The following is a 27,284-nucleotide window of genomic DNA, read 5'->3' as shown; positions in this document are numbered from 1 at the left end:
TGGCAAGTGAACATTTCATTTGCCCCTTAACTCAATTATCAGATGTTTACTCTGCTTTAAGGCTGAGATGTTTTTGACGCTCAGGTCTTTTAACCTCTTGACCTTCACTCTGTTGGCATGCTGGCTTCCTTCATTGATCAGCCCAGCTTCTTTTGTGCTTTCCGACAACTCAGTAATGGTCTTTGTGGGATGAGAACGAACACAGTCGAATGTGCAAAGAGGGTGCCCGCAAAAACCTGCTGGGTTACTTTGTCTACCCATGGATTGGACGTATCATTCAGCGTTTTGTTTGATTTGAGAAGAGACTAAAGGGAGTCGACCATTTTGAACTAAACAAAGAACAAATCAAATCGTTCAAGACCTCTTCCAGGATGTAGCAAGAAGTAAGAAAATGATATATAATAATCTTAATGCCAGCAGGTTGATGTAAACACTGAAGAAAACCAAAAGACTGCACGGTATCAGATAATTGTTTTCTTGCTTTACTACTCTACAAGGTCTCCGGCAATGTATGTGAGTTTTAATATCTCAGCCACTAAAATATACATAAAGTGTTTAAGATCAGTTTGAGTCTGTCAAAGCCCAAGATGTATATGGAAAGCATGCAAGATGATTCCAGTATATTATTTGTTAGAAATACGTTATTAAATTACAGATTCCAATTGCAATTTCATACATTGTGCAGACGCTTCAGTTGTATTAATGTAATTTTTAATTACATTTTGGAGGAAAGCATAAACCTTTCGGCAGTGTTAGGTATGGAGTACATTTAACTTTTCTCTATCAATAAAAGTGCTATTGATAGATTTTGAGGTGGTAACTTCTAGTGCAAAATTAAATAAAAATAAATAATAAATTTAAAAAACAAATTTAACCCAACCAATGTTTTTCTAGTAACCCAGGTTATTGGTTATTCTTTTCAAGCCACTCTTCGGTAAGATTAACATTTGATTTAGTCACTTTGACACCCTGTTTGGGCTTGAGCAGTTTGCTGAGTCAGCAAACAGTGACACAAAATGTGGTAAATCAACTTAGGCACTTTGCCGCTGACCCAGGATGTTTTTGGCCAAATAACTCAATCTGGATTGTTTCCAATCCAGCAGTTATGGTAATGTATAACACGGGGCCTGAAACAGAGCCCTCTGGGACTCCTGTGCAAAGTGGGGGAATGCAACAGTGGTGAGTCTTGATAGCTAAGCCCAAACTTTTTCATACCCTTGTCAGATTTTGGTTTAAAACGATATCTTTATTTTGCTAGCACGTTTCTTCTGACTGTAGGTGGTATTGATGTTTTGATGGTTCCCAGCAAGAGTCAAAATACCAACAACAATTTGCCTGGCATATGATTCACGTTTGGGAATATATTGCACCACTTGATGGGGGATCCAGATCTGCAATATAATGGCAACTGCGCAACCCTCTTTGTTCTGTATAAAACAGCAACAAGAAACAGTTCTGGATTTGTGTTTAAGAGAGTGTAGCCTCTTTAAAATTGAAGTTATGCTTTGCAGTTGTTGAGGCCGATCCTGCAAAGGATGGTGACAAAACCTTGGCTACGTCCACAGCACAGTTCCATCTGGACCAGTTGTTTCTAGTACCGTGCTATGATTTGTGTGTGCAACATCTGCCCTCTGTCTGACTTGATATTTGGCCGGCGCAGTGGTCTTGACAAAGAAGCTATTGAATCGCTGCTGCTGCTGTTGGTAATCAGGTTGGCATTGTACTTCAGTTTTCAACATCCATGCAGCATTTTGTTTTTTTGCAAAACATGTGCGTGAGAGTATTAGAACCTTATCAGTCAATGTCAACAATATGATATATTGGCTGCTTCTCAGTTGTGATTATGCATAGCTTGCATACCATAGCTTGTCTGCATAACTTCTCATAATAATACGGGATGGAAGCAGCAAAACCGGAAAGAAACAGCTATGTCAAATCCTCCAATTTACCCAGAAGCCATATTAAATTAACTAATCACAGGTTAGATTGTTTGCCTTATTTTGAGCATTTGGGATGAATTATTTATGCTACCACAGCAGGACGATTGGCCAGCCAAGATTGTATTATTAGAAATTTTGGAAAATAAGCACACATATGGATATTTCAGAGATAACTTTATTTGTATGAAACACATATCCAGAGAAAGCATAGGTTTTATCCATGCTCACAAGTGAGCTGCTTATTCTCATGCAGTTTATTTCTCCCTTTTGTGAATGTCAGACGACTGACACCAGGTTATAAAAACTGACGTGCTTTTGAATGTTAAGCAGACAAAAACTTTTTTTTTTTTTAAAACCATATCAAATTCAAATGTGGACCAAAAATAATAGTAATGTTGCTTGCAAGCTGTAGACACCGGTAAAAATAAAACACGTCTCTTCATTTGGATTTAGTCTGTATTGTATACTGAAGTTTTCATCTGAATATTTGGTGGGGGAAAGGCGAAAAGAAAAAAAAAAAGATGGGAGTCAAAACAGTCATTTTAGATCACTTGTACACTCCAGCCATCTGCTGCTGGTTTCTTTGTCATTGTTGCCATAGAGACAGCGGCAAACAAAGAAAAGGTACGTCTGTCATTAAACAAACTGTCTCCCCTGTTTGTGTTGAAAACTTGAAGGCAACCAACAAAGCAGAACTTGAGACATTAAAGCGCAACGCAAGCGAACCTGAACTGCAACAAACGACTGTGCCCGTAGTGTGTGTGCCTGCTAGGTGTGTCCGTATTTTATGTATCTATGTATTTTATGAGCAGGCGTGATGCCGCAGATGGCTCAGCATACTCCAATTCTCCGGTAGCGGATCCTGGCGCGGCTCTGCTACCTGCCACTGCTAGTGATTTTAGCCTGCCCCCTGGGGAGCAGTCTAATTGCACACGCAAGCAAGTTTCGTCACTTTACACCAAATAAACAAATGTTGTAGCAAATGACCGTCTGGTCTTTGCTGCACGTAGCGGCTTCAGCAGACTCACAGATCTCAGCGTAAAGCCGAAGAGCATGAGAAGCTGGAGATAAGAGCTTTTCGTGGACAGAAATCACAAATATAAAGCTCATAAACATGTGACAGGATTAACCTTTGTATTTGGGGGGTGGGGGGAAAGGGCAGAGTGTAAAAGCAGCAGTTCAAGTTTGCGTGTCCTCTTGAAAAGAGGAACACATGCAAGGAGATCTATTTTTATCGCCTAATTAAAATAATCTGTGGTGCGCTGTCTTGGTTTTTAACTCGAGGTGTAAAAGGCCTATAATCCTGCACTGCTGAGCTCTACTACAACTGTTAAAACAATTTTAATAAGGCACCTGCTAACAACCTGCTGCACATGTACATGACCCAAGCACTGAGACCTCACACACACACACACACACCCACGCCCACACACAGCTGCTGGTCCGAGCTTTGCCGAGTTACTTCACGTTAAAGCAGATGGCTCTTCAGATGGGACATTTGTAAGAACCAGTGGGGAGGCTCTGTGTGTGTGTGTGCGTGTGTGTGTGTGTGTGTGAAGTGTGTGGGGTGGGTTATTTTGGGATTTTGTGCTGTGTGTTATTTAGGGATGTAAATAACACACAACAGAAACCAGAGACATAAACCTGCCTTGTCTGTTAACATCTTGACAGTATATATATTAATAATTACACAGAACGCAAACTGTAATTTTTTACCTAAGTCTGACATGTTTTATTTCTTCTTCTCTCAAAACAAAAGTGTACTGGTGCACAGTTGGTTGTTTCACTGACATTATGGTGTGGAATCAGGTCAATATAATTTTTTCTGCTTATAGAAAGCCAGTGCCTTGTGTCCTTTCGGGCCCAGGCCTTAATAACCAGCCTCTTTCTTTCATTGATATTGCCTTCTTCCTTTTGCTATCTCAGTCTGTCCATCTGTCACTGTGGTGTGCCATGTGTCACACAGGAAGGTTGCAGCACATGTCAGTTCCTGTCACAACCGAAAGCACAACTCAACATTTATTCACCCCACCGTGCCTTTGTCTACAGAAGACAAAAGATTTGGCGTAATTAAAAACTCTCACGGCTTCCTGTTATTTAAGATAGGCATCGGTAGAGGTAACCATTACTGCTAGGTTTTTCTGAGGTATCTTAGCTTCTTCACTTGGCTTCTGAGATCATTTTTTTTTAAACAAAAGAAACACAGTGCTTTGCATTTCTTAACTTTTTTTTAATTATTATTATTTTTAACATTTTCTCGTGTTAATGTCACATACTTCCATTTATTTCAATGGGCTTTTATGGTGTGAGCAATTTTAACGCAGAAGGAAAATGCTACACACTTTGAGTCAACTTAGAGTCAATACTTTAGCCATAATTACGATGGCAAGTCTTTTGAGATTTACAGGAAGGTGGACCTCTAGTCGGTTTCTCTTCTAAGATTGCCATCTTTCATCACGTCGACTCTAAACAGCTTTACCCACAGCATGATAGGGCCAACACCATGTTTCGCCGTCGGTACAATGTGTTCAGGGTCATGCCGAGTTTAGTGTGTTCTGTTCTGATCTTTTCTGACCAGAGCTTCTCTTCCACTTGTTTGCTACTCATGTACCTTTTGTCAAAAAATGCAAGTGGATTCTCTCCAGCTCCTCCAGAGTCAAAGTGGGCCTCCGGATTTGTGCTCTGATCATTAAACTTTGTCCGATTTGGTCATTTAGTTGGACGGCCTCGGCGGGTTTGCGGTTCTGACGTGCTCTTTTTATGCTCAGACGAATGAAATAGTTCCCACAAGATGAAATGTATTCATGGGTATGAGAATAAAGCAGTTGCACACAAATGCACACCACATTGCAACATTTTTAGTGGTGAAACATTCAGAAGGCCATGTACCGTTCTCCTTCCAGTTCTCATTATGCAGCACCGTGTTGGTCGACGACACAAAATCCCACTAAAATACATTGCAATTTGCGGCCTGAATATGACAGAAAGGGGTATAAATACTTCTGCAGCTTTCTGTGCCTGAGTCTAATTATACATTTCATTCAATAAAGATTAAATGAGACGGATTTCATCCAGCGAACACTGCCGCTAATGCACCGCCTCCATTAATTACAACTGTGTGGCCTAAATCGTTGGTGCTGCTTTGGTGCCGCCTGCGGCAGAAGCACATCGCCTTCCCATTGCACAGCTTTCCTCCAAAAAGGCGAACGCAGGCTCTGGGCTCCCTATAATTATTAGCACATTGTCCGCAGCAGAGGGAAACGGAGTGTGCAACAGACTCGGAGGAGCTCTCAAAAGTGCCCTGCTAGCTGAATGCCACCCCGCGTGTTGCTTTAATGGACGCCGTTTAAGCGGGGGGGGGGGGTGGGGGGCCTTTGTGCTGCAACTGTGACGGCGAAGCCGAAGCACTCTGGCCCGTCCAATAATAGCACTGCTTTTGTCCTTTTAAGCGGAATCTGCTGGAAAGAACGATTATGTCGATGCGGAGGAATTTTATTGGCCCTGTAGCGAGTGACAAAGGAATAAATTTTTAGATTAAAAGGCCCCGAGAAACACAAGCGGTAGGATGCCGAGGAGAAAAGAGAACTGTACAAAGTAGCTCATTGAATTCCACACAGCAAATGTTTGGCTGATGATCAGCGGCTTGTGCTGCGGGGTTTAGGACGAATCATCATTTTTTGAAACTTTGCAAAAGTGTTAGAATCCAGAAAGGGCATAGGAACAAGTTTATCATTGGGGGGGGGACACATATCGAAAACCGGACAGATCCGTAAATATCTGCCAGAATGTCAAACAATGGTGTCATCAACGCATTACTCTAATCTGACCCCTTGTAATGCATAACTTAACGCGTTACTACTTAATCTGATCCAATAATCAGATTAAAGTTACGTATCCAAGTTACTGTGTGTTACTATATTTGTACTTTTTTTTTTTTTGTAAGCACATATTGTTGCTTTCTTCTTTTTTCTTGGCGAGTTACGTTTCATGTGTAACACCAGCGACACAAACGCAAACGATGGAGGGAAAGAGAGATGGACATTTTCTAGCTGATGATGAATGAATTTTTCATTGAGTAATCAAGTTACTTTTTCAAAGTAACTAAGCCATCCCTGGTAATAAATTAACTACACTATACATCATATGTGTGTAGGCCTGTCACAATAGCAAATTTTGATGGACGATAAATTGTTCCAGAAGTTATTGCGATAAATGATAATATTGCTGTTTTGAGACCATTTTTAGGTGATATAACGGTAATGGCAAAATAATAATGCAAGAACACAATCTGAAAGATCAACATCATGTGATTAATTGATTTATGGATTACTGTGACAGGCCTGTATGTGCGTTTGTCATCTCAAGGTGACAAACTCCCCCAAATACATCTTCTTCCATTTCCTTTTGAACAAAATGGCTTCAGTCTTTCATCGAGCAAAATGACTTCCAGGATGAACACTCACTTTATCATTTGCCTCACAATTAGCAAGATAAATACTCTGGCAGCACACACAAGCTAGCTACCAGATTCTGATATATTTTATTGGTCAAAATACATTTGACTGTTGGTCAAAAATGTAATGATAAAAGTTGACTGGCAATTGAACTGATTCTGCCTCTTTCTAAAGTAAAAAATAGCCAGTAAGATGGGACTCAGCAGTTTTAAACTCAGTACAGTAGTTTGACCAACAAAGATAAAATCTAAAAAAAATAAGCTTTGTTCTTGAATAACTCTCTACATCAGTGCAACAGTTTGCCCTACAAATATAATTAAAAATTATGCTTTTCACATCTAACAGACACCGTAGCTCCTCACTGATAACTCAGTCTCACCTTCCAGCCCTGCATTCAATAACTTCATTTTTCACTTTCCAGTCAAACATGAGCCATGGCTCTCAGAAGGTTGAAAAACACAAACTGTTGCGATAAAGCCTAAGGGTTTGTTTTTTTTTCTCCTGTCATTTCAGCCACAAATTAAAATTAAAATATCTACTGTTTTGTGTTTCTGTCTCTCCCTCACTCTGACTCTCTGCAGCCTGATGTTCCTGCATGGATTCGTGGATTTACAACACTACAGTCATTTACAGGATCAGAATGTGCATTAACTAAATGTAAAAAGTATGTTTTTATCATACAGAATGAGAATTCTAACAACCGATTTTCAGATGGATACATTAAACTCTATTTACTGTGCAGCCCATACAGCAAAAGCTTTCACTCATTTTAAAACCTCCCCTTATGCCCTTTTCTTATTGTCTCCTAACCAATTACCCTCATGAATAGTGTGGAAATAACAACAAAAGTATTGAAAAGTTAAAAGAAAAATCAACCTGACATCAGTTCTCACCTGTTCTCCTTTCTGGTTCTACTAAAATTAATATAACTTTTAGATCTTCACATCCTGAAGCTCCACCTATGTCTTCCCTGACCTGCTCTTCTCACAATAAAATAGTTTAGTTTATTTAAAAATTAAAACTGGTTAATAACCAACAAACTAATCGAAGACCTCACCAGAGCTTCCTCTGTCTCTTCGCCTTTCTTCAACAGCCTCGCTATTTTAAGTGGTCAGTATGATCAAGTGTTGTGTGGCCATTGCTCACACTGACGTTACACTTTAAACAACAACAACAACAAAAAAGGCTCATTTTGCTGCTGTTTCATTTCCTTGTGATGAAATACAACATTGTGGCTAGAGGAGCGCCAATATTACGCGTCCCGTCCGGTTCCTACGCCTACGCAATCCAGCATTTGTTAGGTAAATTAGGAAGGCGCGGACTTGTGGAAAGCAGTTTGCTGAACGCTAGGCTAACGTTAGCATATTTAATCTGTTTTAATTTGACTCTGTAATAACCCATCCGGGAGGAAAAACTGTTCTCTTAACTTTGTACACGTAACGCTTTACTTTGAACGCTGTTCGATTTAACGACAAGCGTTTCAGCTGCTTTCAGTGCAGTTCTGCTTTCCAATCAGAGAGCCGTCTGCAAATATCCGAGCAGATCGAAACAGTTCTTTTCTTTAGAACATGAACACCGTTTTAAAAAGGTCTTGTAAGGTGCATACATTGCAAAGGGAAAATTAAAATTATATGATCAATAAAATGATGCGAATAACCTAAATTATAGCTTTGCTAGCTGCACTTATGAACATAAGCAGCAGAGAAATTAGGAGTTGAGATTTATCAGAGACACTTAAAAAGACCTTGATTTCTGTGTTGGATAAGGATATCTATTCATTTAAATATGCACAATTGTTCTTACATTCAACGTTATGAAAAGAACAGAAAACTGGAAACTAAGCTATGTTTGTAACGGCTTCTTTAAGACATATAGAGATTTGGATTCAGTACTCCATCTTGGGCTGCAGTTGCCACTAAAATACATCTTGCAATAATTAGTACAACGTGCTTTTCAGTGAGGTTGTTGACGTTCTCTCCTGGGAATGTTTTTTTTGTCACTGTGTTTTCTCAGTTCTGTTTCCCCCACCTTTTTCTGCAGGTGTAGAAGGAGACTTCTAGACTTCTAGGGTGTTTCCTTCCTCCTTCTGTCTCTCCTCTACTATCTTCCTCTTTCCTTTTTAACTTATTACCCCCTTTCTTTTCTGTTTTCATGCCTCATTTAACCCAGACAACCATATATATATATATATATATATATATATATATATATATATATATATATATATCAAGTGGAGCGCTATATCAAAAGTCATAATAACAATAGCATTTCTTCCTGTTCTTTTGGTTCAAGTCTATTTAACGAGATGCGTTAAAATGTGTTGAAGTGACCAGGATGTTTTTTTCGCCCAAACTCAGTGACATGCATAGAGAAACATAATACTCCCCCCCACCTCCACTTGTTCCTATGCACTGCTGGAAAGCAGGTCGCACTTTCCCCCAAACCTTTAAGGACAAATGATGCATTTCGAAGACATTTTCTCACAAAAAGCACAGACAGTCATGATGTCAAAGCAAAATTAGTATCTGACCTCACTCTTAACAGGCAACTCTGTTTTCACACTGCAGTTGACGGGTTACATGTTGTACGTCTTTGTAGCCTGTAGGCAAATAATTGTGACGCAAGGTCCGGAATGGCAAAAAGATATATTTAGTTAAATAATTTCACTGACTACTACTAAGGGTATATTCTAAGTTTTTGCTTTTCACTTCATCAAAAAATAAATAACCCATGGCATAGACAACTGTAATATCTTTGCATATTTAGGTTATCTGGAATGAATGGAAGCCCGTTTCCGCCACTCTGTTAAAAAATAAAATAAATTATCTCATTATAATGAGATACTATCATATTATCTCATTATAATGAGATAATTTATTTAATTTTTTTTAACAGAATGGCTGACACGTACTTCCATAGAAATGCGACTGTTGCCGTTCTCTTTAAACCAAGGCAATTAACTGCTTTGCTTTAAATCGCAATTCAAATGCAGTGATAACTATATTTTTACTCCAGGTTTCTCAAACCAGCCTACACCTGTAATTGGCAGTAAAACCTGGGAGCAAAAGCTCGGGAATTGAAACTTGAAGGGGTTTTTTTTGTTTGTTTGTTTGTTGTTGTTGTTGTCGTTACTTTGGCCCCTGACTCTGAGCATTACCAAGCGTAAACTCTCCGCTTCCATGGAAACAGCTGTAGGAGGACACAGACAGCCGGTGTCTGAGGCGTGAGAAAACAAGCGCGTCGGCTCGTTTTTTGTCTTCCATATCCGCGCATATCTCTCTTTGAGGACGTCGACATTCGTGCGCCGTTTTAATTCGGCGTTAGCTCTCTTTTGTGTCGACTTGTAAGGCTTAATTGGTGGCTTTCCGCTGAGCTGAATGAAGAACTGGAGGGAGATTAAAATCAAAGAGGAACGCCTGAGTAAACAGTTGACAGGGGAACTACCAGTAGGCTCGGTTTTTGAGCTTTGTTTGAAGTCGACCCCGTCAAAGGCGTACAATAGAGCAGTCAGCCTCCGCCCAAGGGAAAAGAACAGAAACAAACAAACAAACAAAAAAAAAAAGTAGAAAATGTCCAATTAATTACATTGTTTAAACAGAGGGGCCACAGGTGAGCCTGACAGGGTTTGACAATAGAGCATGTGCCGGTGAGCACATTGGCAGCGGTACAAAAGGCCTGTGACACAACGCGGCGTGATTCACCGGACCCGGCGCTGACGTAACATCAGGAGTAGTTTCAAACTCCTCTCCCTTTTACACATTTCCTCTCACAGGTTCCCCCTTCTGAGCCGCGTTTTCGGTCAAAGTTTCCGCATCCAAAAACCCAAAAAGGGTCGTGAATGGAAAAAAAAAAAAAAAAAAAAAGAAAAGAAAAGTGTCGCAAAACGAGGGATATATGCTTGACACTTCTGGCACCCAACTGCTCTGACAAGAAAGAAACAAAAAGGACAGGACAATTTTTGTGTCTGGTGATTCTACTTTAAAAAATAAAATAAAAAAAAAACCGCTGGAGAAGAAGCGATGGCGGTTTCGTGAGAGATAACGGGGGCCCCTCGTCTCATTTGTGTGACTATCTCGGGTGAACAAGCTCCGTCCTTCAAGCCGGACACATGCGGAGCGGCGCTCTGCTCTCGGTCAAGCTTCGCATCGACAGCTGCAGAGCAAACACAACAAAAGCAAACAGAGCAGCAGAGAGAGACACAAACAAAGCAAGCATTCCTGAACAGGAATCCATGGACTTTTCTCTTTTTTTTTTTAAGTCTTTGGAAGGTTTTTTTTTTTTTTTAAATAGGAGATGAAGTCACATACACAAAGCAAAACACTTCATAGGATTTCACCTGTCCTTCTGGTGACTCTCAGATCTCAGTGCCAACAATCAGCTTTGTTCAAAAAAAAAAAAAAAAAAACTTTCCTGGCTTTAATGCAATGCCCTCTTCCTTAAGACGGCATTTTTCACAAGCAACTTTATTCCTTATGTTTGAATGGCCTGGGTGACACATAACGCTCCAAGCGGAGATATCAAGTGTTAAGCAGGCGGAGGAAAGCAAAGACTGAATGGCTTTTGAAATAGTATAACCCGACTTCAGGTCTCTGCCTCAGGATTAGTGGCAGGACGGTGATGAATAAACTTCATCATCATCATCATGTGATTTCCTCTCGCCTGTGCGTGCGTTTTTTGGCGGCGACTCTGTCTTGGTAATGAAATCTGTAGAAAAGAAAACACGAGAGCCGCTGCGAGAGAGTCTGCCAGCCCCGGACCGGACCGGACCGGACCGGACGAAGTGATACTCGGGAGACCTTTTTTGACGGGAGCACGCTTTACCTCGCAATCACTACTCGGAAACTAGAGCTCTCATCATTTATTCACAACAAATGACTCACAGGAGCAGAAAGGAAACAAGCCGAGGCTCACTTCTCTTCGGTTTGTCCTTCTTTCAACTATCGCAACGCCCCAAGCTCTCATTTCCTCTTTTATGAGCTCAACCTTTTTCAGAAGGGAAATATTGCTTTTTTTCTCTCTTTCTCTTTTTGTAATAAGTAGCAACCGGTCATTGAAAAGGCACCACTTCCATATTGATCTGGATATATATTTCTTTTATTATTTCAACAGCATAGCATAAGAAAAAAAGGTATTTGGGGGGGCGGGGGGAGAATTAAACAGCAATAAACTTTTAACAGAATTGACTGCAGGACTTCAAACGGGCTGGTGATGTTTAAAACAGAAAACAACCAAAAAAAAAAAAAAAAAAGCACCTGTTTCGGGTTGGGAACTTTGTAAACCTCGCTGGAGTCCAAAAGCCAAAAGTCAGTTCAAGAAAATCCAAAAAAAAAAGAAAGTATGCACCACCAGCAAGTTGCTCAACCCCCCCTCCCTTCTCCCATTCAAAGTGCAAACTCAGCGGCTGAGAATACCCTTCGCCATTGCGACTGTCTCAGTTTCGGGGAGGAGGGGGACACCTGGAACCCTGGTCCGGCCTAAGGCAGCTGAAAACTACAAAAACACTCAATGGAAGCTCTGAGAGAAACGAGAGTGGAGATGACGAGAGACTGGTTGGTAACAGATTCTGGCCCTGAAACAAACCGTTCCCCCCCCCCCCCAAAAAAACAAAACAATTTATATGTATATATCCGTATCACAGTGTGAAAATCCAGGAGAACCACTGCACAGGAGAGAGGAGCTTCCACATCTCATTCATCCCAGTACAATCAGTTGAACTTTTTAAAAGGTCCTAATAACACACCCATAGTACACATTCTGACAGAAAACGGAGGCATTTTTTGTTCCCCCCCCCCCCCAGAGTTTTCAAAAGTGATATGCTGATCTAGGAAACGGTTTCTGGGTCCCCCCCCCCCCATCCTTTGGATATGTAGCTGGGTTGTGAGAGCGCAGGACGAGAACTAAGCAGGAAGGGGGGGGGGGGGGGGGGGGCAGCCGCACCTTTCAGGTGAGTCCCCCCCTTTAAAAGAAACGATACAATAATGGGGAAACAAAAGCAAAATGCAGCAAAAAGCACTAAAGTAAGATGTGTAGATTAACAGCACTGATTACACAGATCGAGAACTAAAGAAAACTAAAAAAAAAAAAAAAAAAAAAAGAAAAACACTTTTTTTTTGATTAACTGAAAATTTGGGATTAAAGTGAAATACTTATCGTAAAGAAAAATAAACCAATAAGTAAATTACGACTCTCTTTAATACACATTAAGCAAAGAAATCATTGAACTGAATTAATAGCTTCAAATTGCATCCTTGTTTTTTTTTATTTATTTTTTTAAATTCTCTGCTACTTTTGTGTGCGTGTGTGTGAGGGCGCGTGTGTGTGTGTGTGTGTGTGTGTGTGTGTGTGTGTGTGTGTGTGTCTCGAAACGTCCAAGCTGGTGGGTGGGAGGAAACATTAGGATTTGTAATTTGAGGTAAGCCAGGTCAGGCCCTCATATAGTCCATCCCCTGTCGTCGCGCACGAGGGCTGAACGTACCAATTCCTATCCCGGATCCGGGTCAGGCCCAGCTTCTCCTGGATCTCGTGGGGCTTCATGGCGTCCGGCAGGTCCTGCTTGTTGGCGAAGATCAGGATGATGGCGTCCCTCATCTCCCGGTCGTTGATGATCCGGTGGAGCTCCTGCCTGGCCTCGTCGATCCGGTCCCTGTCGGCGCAGTCCACCACAAAGATCAGGCCCTGCGTGCCCGTGTAGTAATGTCTCCAGAGGGGCCGGATCTTGTCCTGGCCGCCCACGTCCCACACGTTGAACTTGACGTTCTTGTAGGTGACGGTTTCCACGTTGAACCCCACCGTGGGGATGGTGGTGACCGACTGTCCCAGTTTCAGCTTGTACAGGATGGTGGTTTTCCCGGCAGCGTCAAGTCCAAGCATCAATATTCTCATCTCCTTGTTGCCAAAGATCTTTGACAGCATCTTCCCCATCGTGTTTACCGTGCATAAATACTTTGTTGGAAGAAGAAGGGGAACTCCTAATGAGAGCCAAGTTTGTTTTCAGGACAACAGAGAAGGCCCGGGTTCAACGTGAAGCTACACACGTGACAACAGTGAGTTGACACAAGTGTCAAAAAGTCTGAGAGCTGGCAGCAGCGTTTACAGTACAATTAGCTGGATTGAGGTAATCTGGCCTGAGGAATCAGAGGGACTTTATGGGGTGCTTTTGTAGATTTGGGTGGGGATATATTTTCATGATCCACTGCCCTCCAACGTGAGAAGAAAAACTGACATTCCCTTCTTTGAAAGTCGACTTAGATCACACGCTCCCTCCCAAAACCAGCAAAAATATGGGTCGACTCTGCTTACAAGATCCTTTTTTTCCCTCCCAGGTGACCGAGCAGAGCCTGGTTTGAGGAGTTCTTTCAGCCTAAAGAGGACAATATAAATCAGGCCCAGGCCAAGCCGGGGGTTCCCACTTCCTTCTTGGCCGCCGGCTGTCCACACTTAGCTTATTCCCCCTCGGTGAATTTCGAAGCACGCCGATTTTCCTCGCTAACCGGCGGCGACAATTCGGAGCCTTCCGAGTCCGCTTCAGTACCGGGGTATCCACAGGAGGACCGCTCAAAAGGTCATTGATTCATCCGACTTTCTTCTGTTCCTTCCCCCTGTGACATAGGAGCGGTCCGAAGAAGGGAGGGGTGTTAGTACAGAGGACAACTTTGAATCCGACAGAAAAAAAAAAGAAAAACTCTCTCTGCTGAAACCTACAGGCTCAACGGAAAACAGAGGAATAAAAAAAAACTGCAAGAGCGGGATAAATACCTGCGTCTGCGGCGACCATTCCCCAGTCCCCCGGGCCGTTTCTCCCCCACTCTTGCCGCTCTCGATTTGTCTTCCTCCCTCTGTGTCTCCAGCCGTTCAGTCAGGCACAGCGGTGGCGGGGCTGTTACCGGAAAAGGTGCGGACCGAGATCAGCCGCCACTTCCTCTGCAGCGCGCACTCACACACACAGAGGAGTGCTGCGTTCAGGAACACGAATAAAGCTCCGCCATCTGAGATTAAAAAGAAATTACGCTAAGACCATTAGCACGGCCTTTAAATAAATAAATAACATGTCAGACATGGAACATAGTGGAGCATCCAAAGCAATTTCACTTGCTTTGCTTTGTTGTACTTTATTTGATATAAAACAATGTAAATAATAAAAATCAGACCCTATCTAATTTGCCTAGCCTGCAAGTTGAACACATTTTGAGTTATAAAGGTGGGAATATAAAATAAAGCCAATAATTTCATACAAAAACTAAATACAGGTAAGCATATCTTTTTAAATCTATAAAGTGGCCAATAACTTCAACAGTAAAATAAATTCAATTTGAAATTATCAATAACATTTACAGTGGTGACCTTTAAAAAATATTCAGCTTGGATATGTATTTATGCAATCCTATTGTTATTACAGAACTTCATATGCTATTTTTGTTTTCACTTGTATTCATAATTTCAAATTTATTTGAGCAGGGTTAATAGACCCTAAAGCCAAAGGCTAATTCACAGGCCCAGTCTGGTTAGGCTTAGCCGCATTTATGTATTATTTTATTGTATTGTTTTCTGCGAGGTGTTTCGGGGTAATTTTGGAAAATGAATAAATTAAGGGGCTCACTGTCATGTCCATCTGCTTGATAGCAAGTGGTCCAAATATTAATGCTGACATTTAGATCAAGTTAATATTATTCGTCAAAACCAATGCATAATTATCTTAGAATAAAATTAAAAAACCTGGACTGAAACAATATTTCGGAATGTGTTAATTCTTTAACATGATAAATAATTTATTATTTACTATTCTTTATCTACTGTACAGTATGTACAGCCATGTGGACATGGGAAGTAAATGTTTCCGATTACCCGTAAAGGCGCCGCAGCCATTTCGCATGCGCAAGAAAAGAAAAAAAAAGAAAGCAGCAGCAGCAGCTCAGTTGCAAGTCGGCCCATTAGCTCGTGTTGCCGCCATTAGAGCGCTCATATCAGACACAATCACCTCCAATGTGACGTGTACCCTTTTTTACTAAAACTACTAAAATAGTTAAAGGATTTCAAGATGGGTTTTACAAGCGGTTCTTTCCAACATGTCCGATCAGTCATTCAAACAGTTTCCGTTTGATTAGTGCGTGACGTGGAGGCTGTCCATGAAATGGGCGGGGGGTGAGTGAGGGAAACTACAGCGCTGCTGTTCCGTCACAATGCCAGCGGGGTACGGCAGGCCGTTTTAACGTAAAGTCGGTTTCGCCAGACTATTTCTAATTACATTCCAGGTGTAAAATGGACACAACTACATTTTCAAGATCCTGTATGGTATTTTAAGATATCTTCATTTAAATTGTAAATTTGGGTGTCCTGTGACAAAACCGATTTTATGTTACTGTAGTTTGCCATAAGTGGTGGTTCCAGAACAACTTACCAGGGGGGCAAGAGTGGGACCAGTGTTTTTTAATGGGGGGTTCAGAACAAAAGAATACAACAAACAAACAACAAATGAAACAAAACACGACAACATGGCATGGTTCAATTAGATGATCTCTGAAGCTGCAGGTTTCTATGTTTAAACTACAACATACATGTTCTGTAATTTGCATAATCATTGTTTCATTTGATCAACCGAGTAAAATATTTTTTTCAGTTTTTAATGGGCACTTTGCACTTGATGTCAACAGTTCTAATAGTTTTAGTCATTTTGTTGCTTTGAATAACCTTATCACTTGGCTGCCGTATTCATCTTAGTGTTTCTTTTACTTCAGCCTCCCACCTTTTTATTTTTACGTGTTCTCCACTATTTTAGTGAACATTTGGGTCATTTTGTGATTAAAATGGGGTCTTTGTGTGTTGTATTGTGTGTGTCTTTATAGATATTTTATGTCGTTGTGAATTTTCACTATTTATATCTCCTTTTCTAGCCCCTTTGGGTATGGATGAAAGGTATTCTCACTTGATGATCTATTTGATCTAAAAACAAAACAACAAATAAACATAAATAAAGATGGCCAAAAGTACTCACAAACTGGACACATTACACTTACGTAAAGATTTGAAGAGCTAAAAGTGCTGCTCTTAAGCCATTCCCTAAGCAGTTGCTAGGTCAACAAGGGGCCACAATGTCACACAAGTTCACAAATGATATTTTGTACAATGACAGAATTTGACAAAATAAATTGTTTGATCCTTGATATTTAAAATATTACACGTGAGTCAGCATAGAAGGAGTAAACAGATTGTTTCCTGGTATGATATTTTGCTACTGAACAGGCTAATATTAGTGTGTTTTTTGTTTTTATGCTCTGTCCAAGTCGTACAACCAACTGAATGGTCATGCATGGTAAAAAAAGACACTTAGGAATGTCAAGACCGAATAAAAGAAATGTTAGGTATGTGAAAAGCATCTGAATTAATTTTTTAAAAGTCAAAAAAATGTAAACCAAGGTGTATATATTCTGTTTATCCTTAACATAACACATATGTTATGTATTGTATATTTTATACACTGTACATATTTTTTTTCAGTATGCACACATTATAGCAAGTCCTCTCCAAATAAATAAATCACATAACCGAATGTGATTTAACACACATTTAGTTATTCAGTTGCTAATATTGCTTTCTTGTTGTGAACTAATGGTTCGGTTCTTCAGGGAGGTTGTTCAGTAGCAGTTCAGAGAGTCGCTAACGTTTCCCAATGTCATAATAGCAAGAATAAGAAAAATCTGAATAACAAGCACAGGTGGGGGGAGCCGAGATGGCGTCTCGGTAAGGGTTCTATTCTCAAGCTCCGCTAAAAACTGTGCTTACAGCCATAATTTAAACATATCTGTCTAGTTCTCAGATTCTCCGCCATCGTCAATGCCCGGGCCGACTCACTCGAGAGCATGGTAACATTAAAACTTGAGAGGCTTAAGGTTATAATAATAACCAACATACTGTATATGGCTACAACTTGGCTACAACTCTCACTCAGACAACAGAGAGCTTTTTGAGTTATGGGATGAAAAGGTCTCATCTTGGTTATCAAAATTTCCTGAAGCCCTTCTAATTTTCGGTGGTGATTTCAATGTGGTTTATGATAATATTGATAGATACCCTCCTAACAACGCTTTTTTTAAATTTTATTGGCTCTAGTGACCTTTATTTGACAGTGAATTGACAGGAAAGAGGGTAATGAGAGAAGGGGGAAGACATGCAGCAAAGGTCGCCAGGCCGGGAATTGAACCTGCGACAGCCGCGTTGAGGAATAAGGCCTCTATATGTGGGTTGTGCTTAATCCCTGTGCCACCACAGCACACCCCAGCCTCCTAATAACTCTTAACTCATCCAACGGCTACCTGAAAGATTTTATGGATAAATTTGATGTCTTAGACATTTTAGGGAAAAATTTTCTACATATAAATTATTTACAGGGAGTACAGAAGACCTTTCTAAAAAGTCCCGTATATTGACTTCTGGCTGATATCAAAGCAAGTCGATTCTGCTGCTGTTAATATTGATGCGCACCCTGCTCCTTTCTCTCACCATAAAAGAATCACTTTATGCCTTTCACTCTCGACGCCCAGCATTCCTAGAGCCGTCTGCTGGAAGATGAACAACGGTCTTCTCTCATATGAGGATGTTACTGAAACGATCAGATCCCTGATTAAATCCCGCTGGGAGGAAGCCTGGAGACAAAACCCCTTTAGTCCTTTTTGGCAACTGTTAAAATATGACATAGGAAAATTCATGAGATCCTTCAAAAAAGAGAAGGCAAAAGGAAGAAAGTCTTTACTCTCACATAGCTTCTTTATCCAGGATTAGCCATGATAACCTTAATGAGGATGATCTATCTCTCCTTAGTGAATGTCAAACTAAACTTGATGAAATATATAAACAGAAGGCTCGAGGCGCGTTTGTCCGGTCTAGAGCGAGATGGTTGGAGGAAGGGGAGCAGTGTTCTTCCTACTTTTTTGGTTTAGAAAAGTCTAAACTTCAAAATACTTTAGACACACTTAAAGTTAATGACAAGATTGTAGCAGACCATAAAACCCTCGGTTCATTTTGTTCCAATTTTTACAACAACCTCTGCTCCTCTGAATACTCAGATGAAAATGCTTCTTTACTGATTGACTCTATTAAACATTGCAAAGTTATATCTGAGGCTGGTAACAAAATGTGTGATGCTAATCTCACTCTACAGGAAATAGAAGAGGCTATTTTAAGTCTTGAAAACAGCAAATCACCAGGTAGTGATGGGCTGTCAAGTGAGCTTTATCAGCAATTTGTAAAAGAACTTAGTCCCTTTATTCTCAGCACTCTTTCAGAAAGTATTGGTCGTGGAGAATTGCTTCCTACTTTAACACAAGGCCTTATTACTTTGATCCCAACAACCTGGCAAAGACAAGTTACTCATTGACAACTGGAGACCTATTTGTTTACTGAACAATGACTATAAGGTTTTTGCTGTTATTTTGGCCAGAAGAATTAAACAAACCCTCAGTTCTAATATTGATGAATCTCAATCAGGCTTCACGTCCCACAGACACATCACAATCAACCTAAGGCTTGTGCTGGACCTACTAGACTATTCAGAACTAATAAATGATGGCAGCTTTATTTTGTTTTTAGACTTCTATAAGGCTTTTGACTCTCTAAGGCATGGCTTTGTGTATCGGGCCTTAGAAAACTTTGGTTTCGAGCAATATTTTATAAAATCTATTCCGGCTCTTTCCAAGAAAGGTAACTGTTGTATTAAACTGAAGCATGGCACTTGTCCCATATTTCCAGTATCCGGAGGAGTGAGACAGGGCTGTCCAGTTTCCCCTTATTTATTCCTGATCGCAGCCCAACTTCTTGCAACATTTATTCTGGAAATCAATATCCGTGGCATCTCAGTAGCTGACAGAGAAATTTGTATTAGTCAAGTTGTTGATGACACAACAGTGTTTCTGAGAGATGCTGACCAAATTCCTGTTGTTATTAAGCTCATTCAAACTTTCTCTGATGCTTCAGGCCTCAAACTTAATTTAAACAAATGTTAATTGCTCCCCCTATCATCTTGTAGCGAATCCCATCTTTACAACATTCCCGTTAAAACACAAGTTTCATATCTTGGTGTAATTATCACAAAAGATGCCAAAGAAAGATGCAAGCTTTACTCTGACCCTACAACTGATGAAACCAAAAAGAAATTAAACCACTGGCTTCAAAGAGATCTATCTTTACGGGGAAGAATACTGTTATCTAAAGCTGAAGGAATATCCAGGTTAACTTATGCTGCACTAGCATTAAATGTCAATACTGCTACCTGTAAGACTATTTTTAGTTTCCCCCCATTCTATACATTGTATTGACATTTTGATGCAATATAAAAGGGCCAAAAAACAAAACAAACAAGCACAGGTTTCCTGCCAACAAATATGGCAGATGATATTAACCAACCAGCGTCCATGTAGCTCCAGCAGTTAGTTTGGGCTTCTTTTCCTCTCTTATTTTTTATATATTTATTTATTTAATTACTTGCTTGTTTGTTTTAATATCATAGATGTACTTACATTTTAATATTATTGTATACATTTTTGTCTCAGTGTAAATAAAGGTTTGTAAAAAAAAAAAAAAAAAAAAAGTCTTTGCCCCTGCGCTTTCCTTTGGTAACCCCGTTCAGCGTGTCTCCATGGTGTTCTGAGCAGGCATGCGCACTCTGGGTCTGTTCTTCCCCCCAAGTTGATAGGTAAGGTGGATGACGCGCGCCTGTCGGTTGTTCGGTTGTAACTTTTGAGAGTAATTACCGTTTGAGAGGTTTGACTTCAGCGACTTGGGAGCTGCAGGTGAGATTTTCAACCACGACATTCATTCTACTTTGCAATTAATGACTACAATTAGACATTGTGCTAATGCTAGCCACGCTGGGGGAGACGATAACCGGCTAGCCAGTCTGGTGTGTAGTATCAACTGGGGACGAAATCAAAAGAGAAGATTTATAGTTCCGTTGCTTTGTTATCTCAGTATTTCAGACCAGTTATTAGAGAGGGTATTTGATTATGTAAATAAAGCAATTATGAAAACAACGCAATCGGGGGAAAATGTCTCTAAGCTATAGCTAGCTAGCTAGCTAGCTTAACATTCGCGTCAAGTAGACAGGCTTAGAGGCCTAATTTATCGCTGAACTTTGAGCAAGCGATCACCCGGATGAAACATCGCCTCATTTCAGCAAACCCTGTCAGTTGTAACACTGGTGTCTTTTTTTTAAAACTTGTTTTATTGGGCATGTTATGAAGCTAACACATCTCCTATCTATCATTATCTTCTATCACATCTATTACTTTTAGCAGGTCACTTTGAACCTTGTATCGAAATTGAATTTAGGACTAGGAAGTATCTTGTTGCACCACCAGCTGGCGCTTCTGTCAACTGTCTGCATGGGGTTTATTTTCGGCGCCTAGTCATTTAAAAGTAATCCTTAATCTTAATGTAAATGTTGAGCTTAATGTTGCTTCAAATGTAATGAATGGGTGCTGGAATTCAATTTAGGTTTTTGTTCACCTGGTTGAAAGAGATGCCGTCAAACGAGTTCTGGGAAATATGCTTTGGCTGCTCCAAACTACTTTTCTTGATCAATAATTAAGACTATGTAGTTACATAGTTTTTTTTTTTTTAGCTTGTAAAATAAAAGGTACTTCACATGTTTTTACTACTCATAAAATAACCAATATGTTTTTCTTTTCCCCCCCAGCAGGTCTGTGATTCTAAAGGTGCCACTTCTACTGGAATGCTGGACACTGAGTCCACAGCCATGGAGAGTAATGGGAACGAATTTCTTCCTGACCTTCCTGCTCAGGCACCAGACTGGTCCTTGGAGCAAGTTCCTCCACAGCCGGCCGCCAGCGTAGCGCCGGAGGGCTCCGATTCTTCTCAGGACGATCTGGCGCAAGAGCAGCAGCAAAGCCAACAAACGAACTCCTCCGAGCTGGGATCCGTGGAGAAGGCTGTGGAGCAGTTTCAGCTTGCCAACGCGTCTCTTTTCCAAGAAGAGCATCCTCCGCCGCCACCGCCGCCCCCTCCGCCACCACCTACAGAGGATCCAGACCAACCTCTGCAATTTGCTACTGAGCCTCAGCCAGAGGCTTTTGTGCCAGATGGAAGTCAAGGTAACTAATAATAGCAAATCTAAGTTTGACATCCTTAGGTATTTAGTAAGGCAGCAAGCCTAGGATCTGAAATCAAAATGAAAAGACTGTACACTTTGAAACTGAGTATTCCTTCTTATTATTTAAAAAAAAAAAATTCTACAAATCTTTTGTAGATGGTACCGAAGCCACACAGATGGAGGATGGCATGGAGTTGGAAGAACCAGCCCGAGAAAGTTCACAGGAAATTCCTGTTCCAACAGAACCAACCCCACCCTCAGAGTTCGAAAAGCTTTTTAAGATCTGTGAAGACAGCCCGGAAGACTTCAACGCCTGGGTTTCGGTGCTGCAGTACGTCGAGCAAGAAGTAAGAAAACATACTTGAAATACAGCAACTCACCTCTATCGTGCTTGTATATATGCCTGAGGTTTTCCTTTAGAAGCAGAATTGTAATCTGTTTTCATTGTGTGTCTTTTGCAGAATCTTCTTCTCCCTGCAAGGAAGTCGTTTGATGTCTTTTTCCTACGTTATCCCTACTGCTATGGCTACTGGAAGAAATATGCAGACATGGAGAAAAAACACGGCAACCTACAGGTTTCAGAAGAGGTACAAGTTCCTCTGAGACTTTTTATTTTATTTTATTTTTTCAAAGGCACTGAAATGAGGTCAACAGACAGAAACAAACAAATCATAAACAGAGTCCAGTGCAGTCCTTTAGGTAGTTATAGCGGAGTGTTTTTGTTAATATGGTTCATTAATGAGAAAGAAGAGAGAAAAAAGCATTATATTAAGAAGGAAAAAAACCACTTTTTTTCTTGATGATTTTATACAGTTTGAGGGGAAGCTACACAGGGAAAGCAATATTATCACAGTTTGCAGTGTGGTGTCTCTCCACCCCAACATGCCATTATACCATGCATGTTGTAGATGTTTAACTGAAACACCCAGTTGCAATAATTTTCCTGGCTGTGACATTAATGAGCTCTTGAGGTAACTGATTACTTTAAATTAAAGTGTCCAATAGTGGGAACAAACCTGAAACGTGCTGGATAGTGCCACGAATACCAGCGTTGGGAAAACAGTCGCACAATAAAAACAGACAAACTTTGAACTTTGTGGTTGGACTTAAATCTTTATCTGGTGAGCGCGCCAAAGCTTTCAGCTTTTACAGAGCATCATAAAACAGTTTCAGCTTCTGACAAACGACTTTCAAATATTCTCCTACCAAGGTATACAGAAGAGGCTTGCAGGCTATTCCTCTTAGTGTGGACCTTTGGCTTCACTACCTCACCTTTATCAAAGAGAACTCGGACCCCAACGATCCAGAGACGGAAGGACGAATTCGAGCGTGAGTAGAGCATTTTTTGCCTAAACGTGACCTACTTAAAACCCATGACTTTGACAATAAACATCCTTTTTTTCCCCTTCTGTTTTAATAGCTCCTACGAACACGCAGTGCTCGCAGCAGGCACAGATTTCCGATCTGACCGCCTCTGGGAATCCTACATAAGCTGGGAGACGGACCAGCAGAAGCTGGCTAACATCACCACCATCTACGATCGCGTCTTAGGCATACCGACGCAGTTGTACTCCCAGCACTTTCAGAGGTACACAGAAGGACAAGCAGCTAATTTTTATTTTATTTTTTTTAACTACTTCAGTCATGCCTCTTCTGAGAATGACATTTTGGTTTTGTTTGCTCAGGTTCAAAGATCATGTGCAGGGCAACCACCCCAAACACTTTTTGTCAGAAGAGGAGTTTGTTCAGCTCAGACTCGAGCTCTCTAAGTCCAGCCTGTCTGGAATGGTCGGTGAAGACGGAGAGTCGAACGTTCCTCAGGAGGAGCTGCCACCGGGTACCGAGGACCTCGCCGATCCCGCCAAGGTAAGAACGTCTCCGCCATTCCTGGTAAGGGACAAAACTGACAACATTCCACTTGCAGGTTTAGCAGGAGCATTCCTGTTGTCCATGATAACATAGGGTAAAAAAAGAAAATGCTCAGGTTTGAAGAAGTTTTTCTATGTCACCAGCCAAGCCAGGAGATCCAGTAAGGGACTCGCCCTTAAACTAAAAGGATCAACCGGGGCTCCTTTGAACCCAGCTGTGCAGGGTGCAAACTTTCCTGTCCCCTCTACAGGCTTCTTGTCTCTGGCAACATCATGGTGATGTAAATCCTTGGTTGCAGGACTAGCAGTATTCAACAAGTGGACAATGTTGTGCTGGAGAGAAGCCATAAAAGTGCTGATCTGGTTCTTGGTGTGTGTCTTTTCTATCTGTAGAGGGTGACAGAAATTGAAAACATGCGCCACAAAGTGATCGAGGTTCGACAGGAAGTGTTCAACCACAACGAGCACGAAGTCAGCAAGCGCTGGTCCTTTGAAGAAGGGGTAAGTTTTTTTCTTTTCCTCCCTCCGTGTTCGCTCGTAAAAGCGGCATTTCCTAAACGATTTCTCTCTTTGTCAGATTAAGCGACCCTACTTCCACGTCAAAGCGTTGGAGAGAACGCAACTAAACAACTGGAAGGAGTACCTGGACTTCGAAATCGAGAACGGGACCCCGGAGCGCGTGGTGGTCCTCTTTGAGCGATGCCTCATCGCGTGCGCCCTCTACGAGGAGTTCTGGATCAAGGTATTTTGGGCTTGAACTCGCGACTCGTTGCTGCTGCCTCCCTGCACTTCCCCATCAACGTTGATAATCACATCATCGACTCAGTTTAAAAAAAAGAAAAGAAAAGAAAAACAACAAGAAAAAAAAAAAAGAAACGTCCTGCACTCTCTTTGCGTGTAACGTTGATATGTGACTGTATCTGTTGTATTAGGGGATGGCCAGCTTGCCACACAAGATATGACTGCAGCATTTGCCAACTACTACGTTGCATCTTCTTCGTCTCCCACTACCTTACAGAAACTTATCTAATTGGTTCCATGAAGGTGCTGATGGGTTTACACAGAAAATTTCTAAAAACGATCTTGTCTATGAAGCAATTCACTGAGTGTATGAACTGTATTTACAGGTTAAAAATGTTCTGTTTCTCTTGCCTTTCTTCTTCTTTTCGTCTTCTTTTTTTTTCCTCTGTCCTCTTGCCTTTCTCCCAACTTGCTTTCCTTTTTTTCCATTCTAAAGTATGCTAAGTATCTAGAAGGCTTCAGCACTGACGGTGCGAGACATGTGTACAAGAAGGCGTGCTCCATTCACCTGCCCAAGAAACCTGCCATCCACCTTCTGTGGGCAGCATTTGAGGAGCAGCAAGGTAAAAAAAAACAAAACAAGTAAAAAATAAATTCAGCAAGCCTTTCAATTTAACTTTATAGAATGTAGTATTAGTTCTCTGCTTTTAATCAGGAGTTTAGACCACTCATTTTTGATTTCTTTTCAAGCAAAAATATTATTTTAACTGATTCACATTGGTTCAGATATATACATGTACACTTCCTACTCATATTTTGATCAATGTCTTTTGGGGTTGGGCTAGAGTTCTGCACAGTCCACAGACTTTTTAACGGGATTAAGGCCTGAGCCTGAAATTGGCCGGCTTGATTCGTTCTAAAACTGTCTTCATTACGTTTGAGAAGATTTGACGCCATTCATGCCGTACTTTCCACTGAAGAAGAAGGCATGTCAAAGAAGTACTGGCATCATTCATGTATTCAGTGTCATCCACATAGCCATGAAATGTGAAGCTATGCTGTAAAAGTAGAACCCAAAGGGAGCACATGGCAGGCAAAAAGGAGAGGTCCAAGAATTGATCCCTGAGGGACACCACAAGAGAGATGAGCGCTTGAACGTAGTCTAACTCAAACAATTCTGTCGCTTTGAAATAAGATTAAAACTACTCCAGTGCTGATCCCTTATTTCCAACTTGATGTCGGAGCCTGTCTAATGTGGCCCCTGAATTACAGAAACCCCAGAACAAAGTTGTTCAAAGTCATGCAAGTTTAAATAATGTATGTTATTAGAAATTCAAATTTACGATTAAAAGGTCAAAAGTGAAACGGCATTTAGAGTAATGGGATGTGAGTAAATGAACTCGGGTCAAAGCATCACTCTTGTTGTTGTCTAGGCAACGTGGAAGAGGCTCGCGGGATCCTGAAAGCCTTGGAGGAAACGATCCCGAATTTGGCCATGGTTCGTCTCCGCAGGGTCAGTCTGGAGCGTCGCCGCGGCAACTTGGATGAAGCAGAGGCCCTGTTGAAGGAGGGAATGGAGACCGCAAATAATGACATGGAGTCGTCGTTCTACGCCGTGAAGCTGGCTAGACACCTGGTGAAGGTGCAGAGAAGTCTGAGCAAAGCGAAGAAGGTCCTTCTTGATGCCATTGAGAAAGACCAGGTGAGGATCTGTCGACACTGGACGACGCAGTGGATATGGACATTACGTTCTTGTTTTCTTGGTTGAACATTTCCTCTTTCAGACGTCACTTGCTCTATCAGTTGTGTGTAATATGTGTGTGTATGTCTGCCTTTGCAGACTAGTTCGAGACTATATCTAAACCTGCTGGAGCTGGAATTCAGTGGAGATGTGATGCAGAACCAGGCGGAGATCTTGGCTTGCTTTGACCGGGCCCTGAGGAGCCCGTTGTCCCTGGACTCCCGCATCATTTTCTCCCAGCGCAAAGTTGAATTCTTAGAAGACTTTGGCAGTGACATCAACGCGTAAGTAAAGCGGAGTTACGTGTAGACCCTTACCGACATGCTAAACTTTTCGTCTCACCAGTGTTCCTTTAATTCCATACTTAGGCTGGTGGCTGCGTATGAGGAACAACAGAAACTACAGAAGGAAAGCGACTCTTTAAAGAGAACAGCTGAGAACGGATATGACAGGTAGGCGAGGAAACGGCACATTAGCGCTCTGTGTTGTCAAACACCAAGCATTGTTTAACCACTAAAGCTAAATGGTCTTCAAACCAGAATTGTCTCATTCCAACTTTCTTCTCAAGCTCTCAAGAACCTGACGCCAAAAGGCAGAGACTAGACGATCCTTCTGCAGTTGCAGCAAATGCGATGACGGACATGCAGGCGAACAGCTCTGGATACAACTACAACTGGTACCAGGTAGGTTTGAGTCGAATGCTTTGTTGGTTTATCCACCCCCCAAAAATGAAGTTGATTGGTTTCTGTTTCTTTATCAGCAACAGTATGGCGGCTGGGGACAAAATTCCTGGGGACAGTACAACCAGTATGCCCAGTACAACCAATACTACCCCCCTCCTCCTACATGATGCACTTGAAGATGGAGTTGTTTTTTTCCCCCTGACTTTAAACCTTGGAGCAGAGCAAATTACCTGGGTGTCAAGAAGATTTTTAATTCAGCCACACACTGAGCAGGATAGCCTTTATTTTCTTCTTCTTCCACTACTGCTGTTTACTCTGTGCTAATTGAATTTCATGTTACATCCCTGTGTAAGAACAAATTTGGTTCACAATGGTAGGAATGTAAGAATTTGGTTTTAAAACAGCAATTGCTAGAGATGTTGTCAAAGCAATTTTGTTTTGGTGAAATAAATGTTGAAGGCAAATGTACTTTTTTTGTCCTGTATAAGACAAAAGCTTTTTAATTTTTTAGATTAAATGACTTAGTTTGGTTTTTCTTTGTGTTCCGGCTTTAAGGTTGCTAGAGAAGCATTTCTGTATGCTTCTTGAGTCATGTTTCTTCTTTCCAAACTTGTAAAAATGTCATGGTAGTTTCCATGAAGAGCTCCCTGTTTTGTTTTTTTTATTATTATTTTGACCTGATTTCCTAATAAAGAAATTGATATCCTCAAAGGCTTACTGCTTCATGGCAAGAAGTAATCAGTTTAGTACTCATGATGTA

At 41.1% G+C, this 27,284-nt stretch overlaps 2 protein-coding genes across 3 annotated transcripts; one reads left to right on the top strand and one right to left on the bottom strand.

Moving 5' to 3' along the window:
• Positions 1-11,466: 11,466 nt before the first annotated feature.
• Positions 11,467-14,313, bottom strand: LOC102220348 (ADP-ribosylation factor 6). Its single transcript, XM_023348191.1, has 2 exons — positions 14,150-14,313; positions 11,467-13,992 (listed from the first exon to the last, which is right to left on the bottom strand). Exon 2 carries the CDS (start codon positions 13,313-13,315, stop codon positions 12,788-12,790), a length of 528 nt encoding a protein of 175 aa, XP_023203959.1. The 5' UTR covers positions 13,316-13,992; positions 14,150-14,313; the 3' UTR covers positions 11,467-12,787.
• A 5,725-nt stretch (positions 14,314-20,038) lies between these two features.
• On the top strand, positions 20,039-27,235 carry prpf39 (pre-mRNA processing factor 39). Of its 2 annotated transcripts, none has more exons than XM_023347913.1 (15): positions 20,039-20,172; positions 21,081-21,492; positions 21,648-21,838; positions 21,953-22,078; positions 22,702-22,820; positions 22,912-23,079; positions 23,177-23,357; positions 23,753-23,860; positions 23,937-24,101; positions 24,597-24,723; positions 25,534-25,802; positions 25,941-26,125; positions 26,210-26,293; positions 26,410-26,524; positions 26,602-27,235. In XM_023347913.1, exons 2-15 carry the CDS (start codon positions 21,114-21,116, stop codon positions 26,689-26,691), a joined length of 2,307 nt encoding a protein of 768 aa, XP_023203681.1. In that variant the 5' UTR covers positions 20,039-20,172; positions 21,081-21,113; the 3' UTR covers positions 26,692-27,235. The 2 variants fall into 2 exon arrangements, with proteins under 2 accessions (XP_023203681.1, XP_014326723.1); XM_014471237.2 differs by having other exon boundaries at positions 21,078-21,492.
• Positions 27,236-27,284: the final 49 nt, after the last annotated feature.

This window comes from Xiphophorus maculatus, chromosome 15 (genome assembly GCF_002775205.1).
Source record: "Xiphophorus maculatus strain JP 163 A chromosome 15, X_maculatus-5.0-male, whole genome shotgun sequence".
NCBI lineage: Eukaryota > Metazoa > Chordata > Actinopteri > Cyprinodontiformes > Poeciliidae > Xiphophorus > Xiphophorus maculatus.
This window is presented reverse-complemented; position numbering and strand designations above follow the sequence as displayed.

Excerpts from the sequence above, each read along its gene's own strand:
- LOC102220348 (XM_023348191.1), bottom strand. The coding sequence starts at position 13,315 with ATGGGGAAGATGCTGTCAAAGATCTTTGGCAACAAGGAGATGAGAATA.
- prpf39 (XM_023347913.1), top strand. The coding sequence starts at position 21,114 with ATGCTGGACACTGAGTCCACAGCCATGGAGAGTAATGGGAACGAATTT. Across the intron at positions 22,079-22,701 it reads ACCTACAGGTTTCAGAAGAG|GTATACAGAAGAGGCTTGCA; the intron begins GTACAAGTTCCT and ends TCTCCTACCAAG. Across the intron at positions 24,724-25,533 it reads AGCATTTGAGGAGCAGCAAG|GCAACGTGGAAGAGGCTCGC; the intron begins GTAAAAAAAAAC and ends GTTGTTGTCTAG.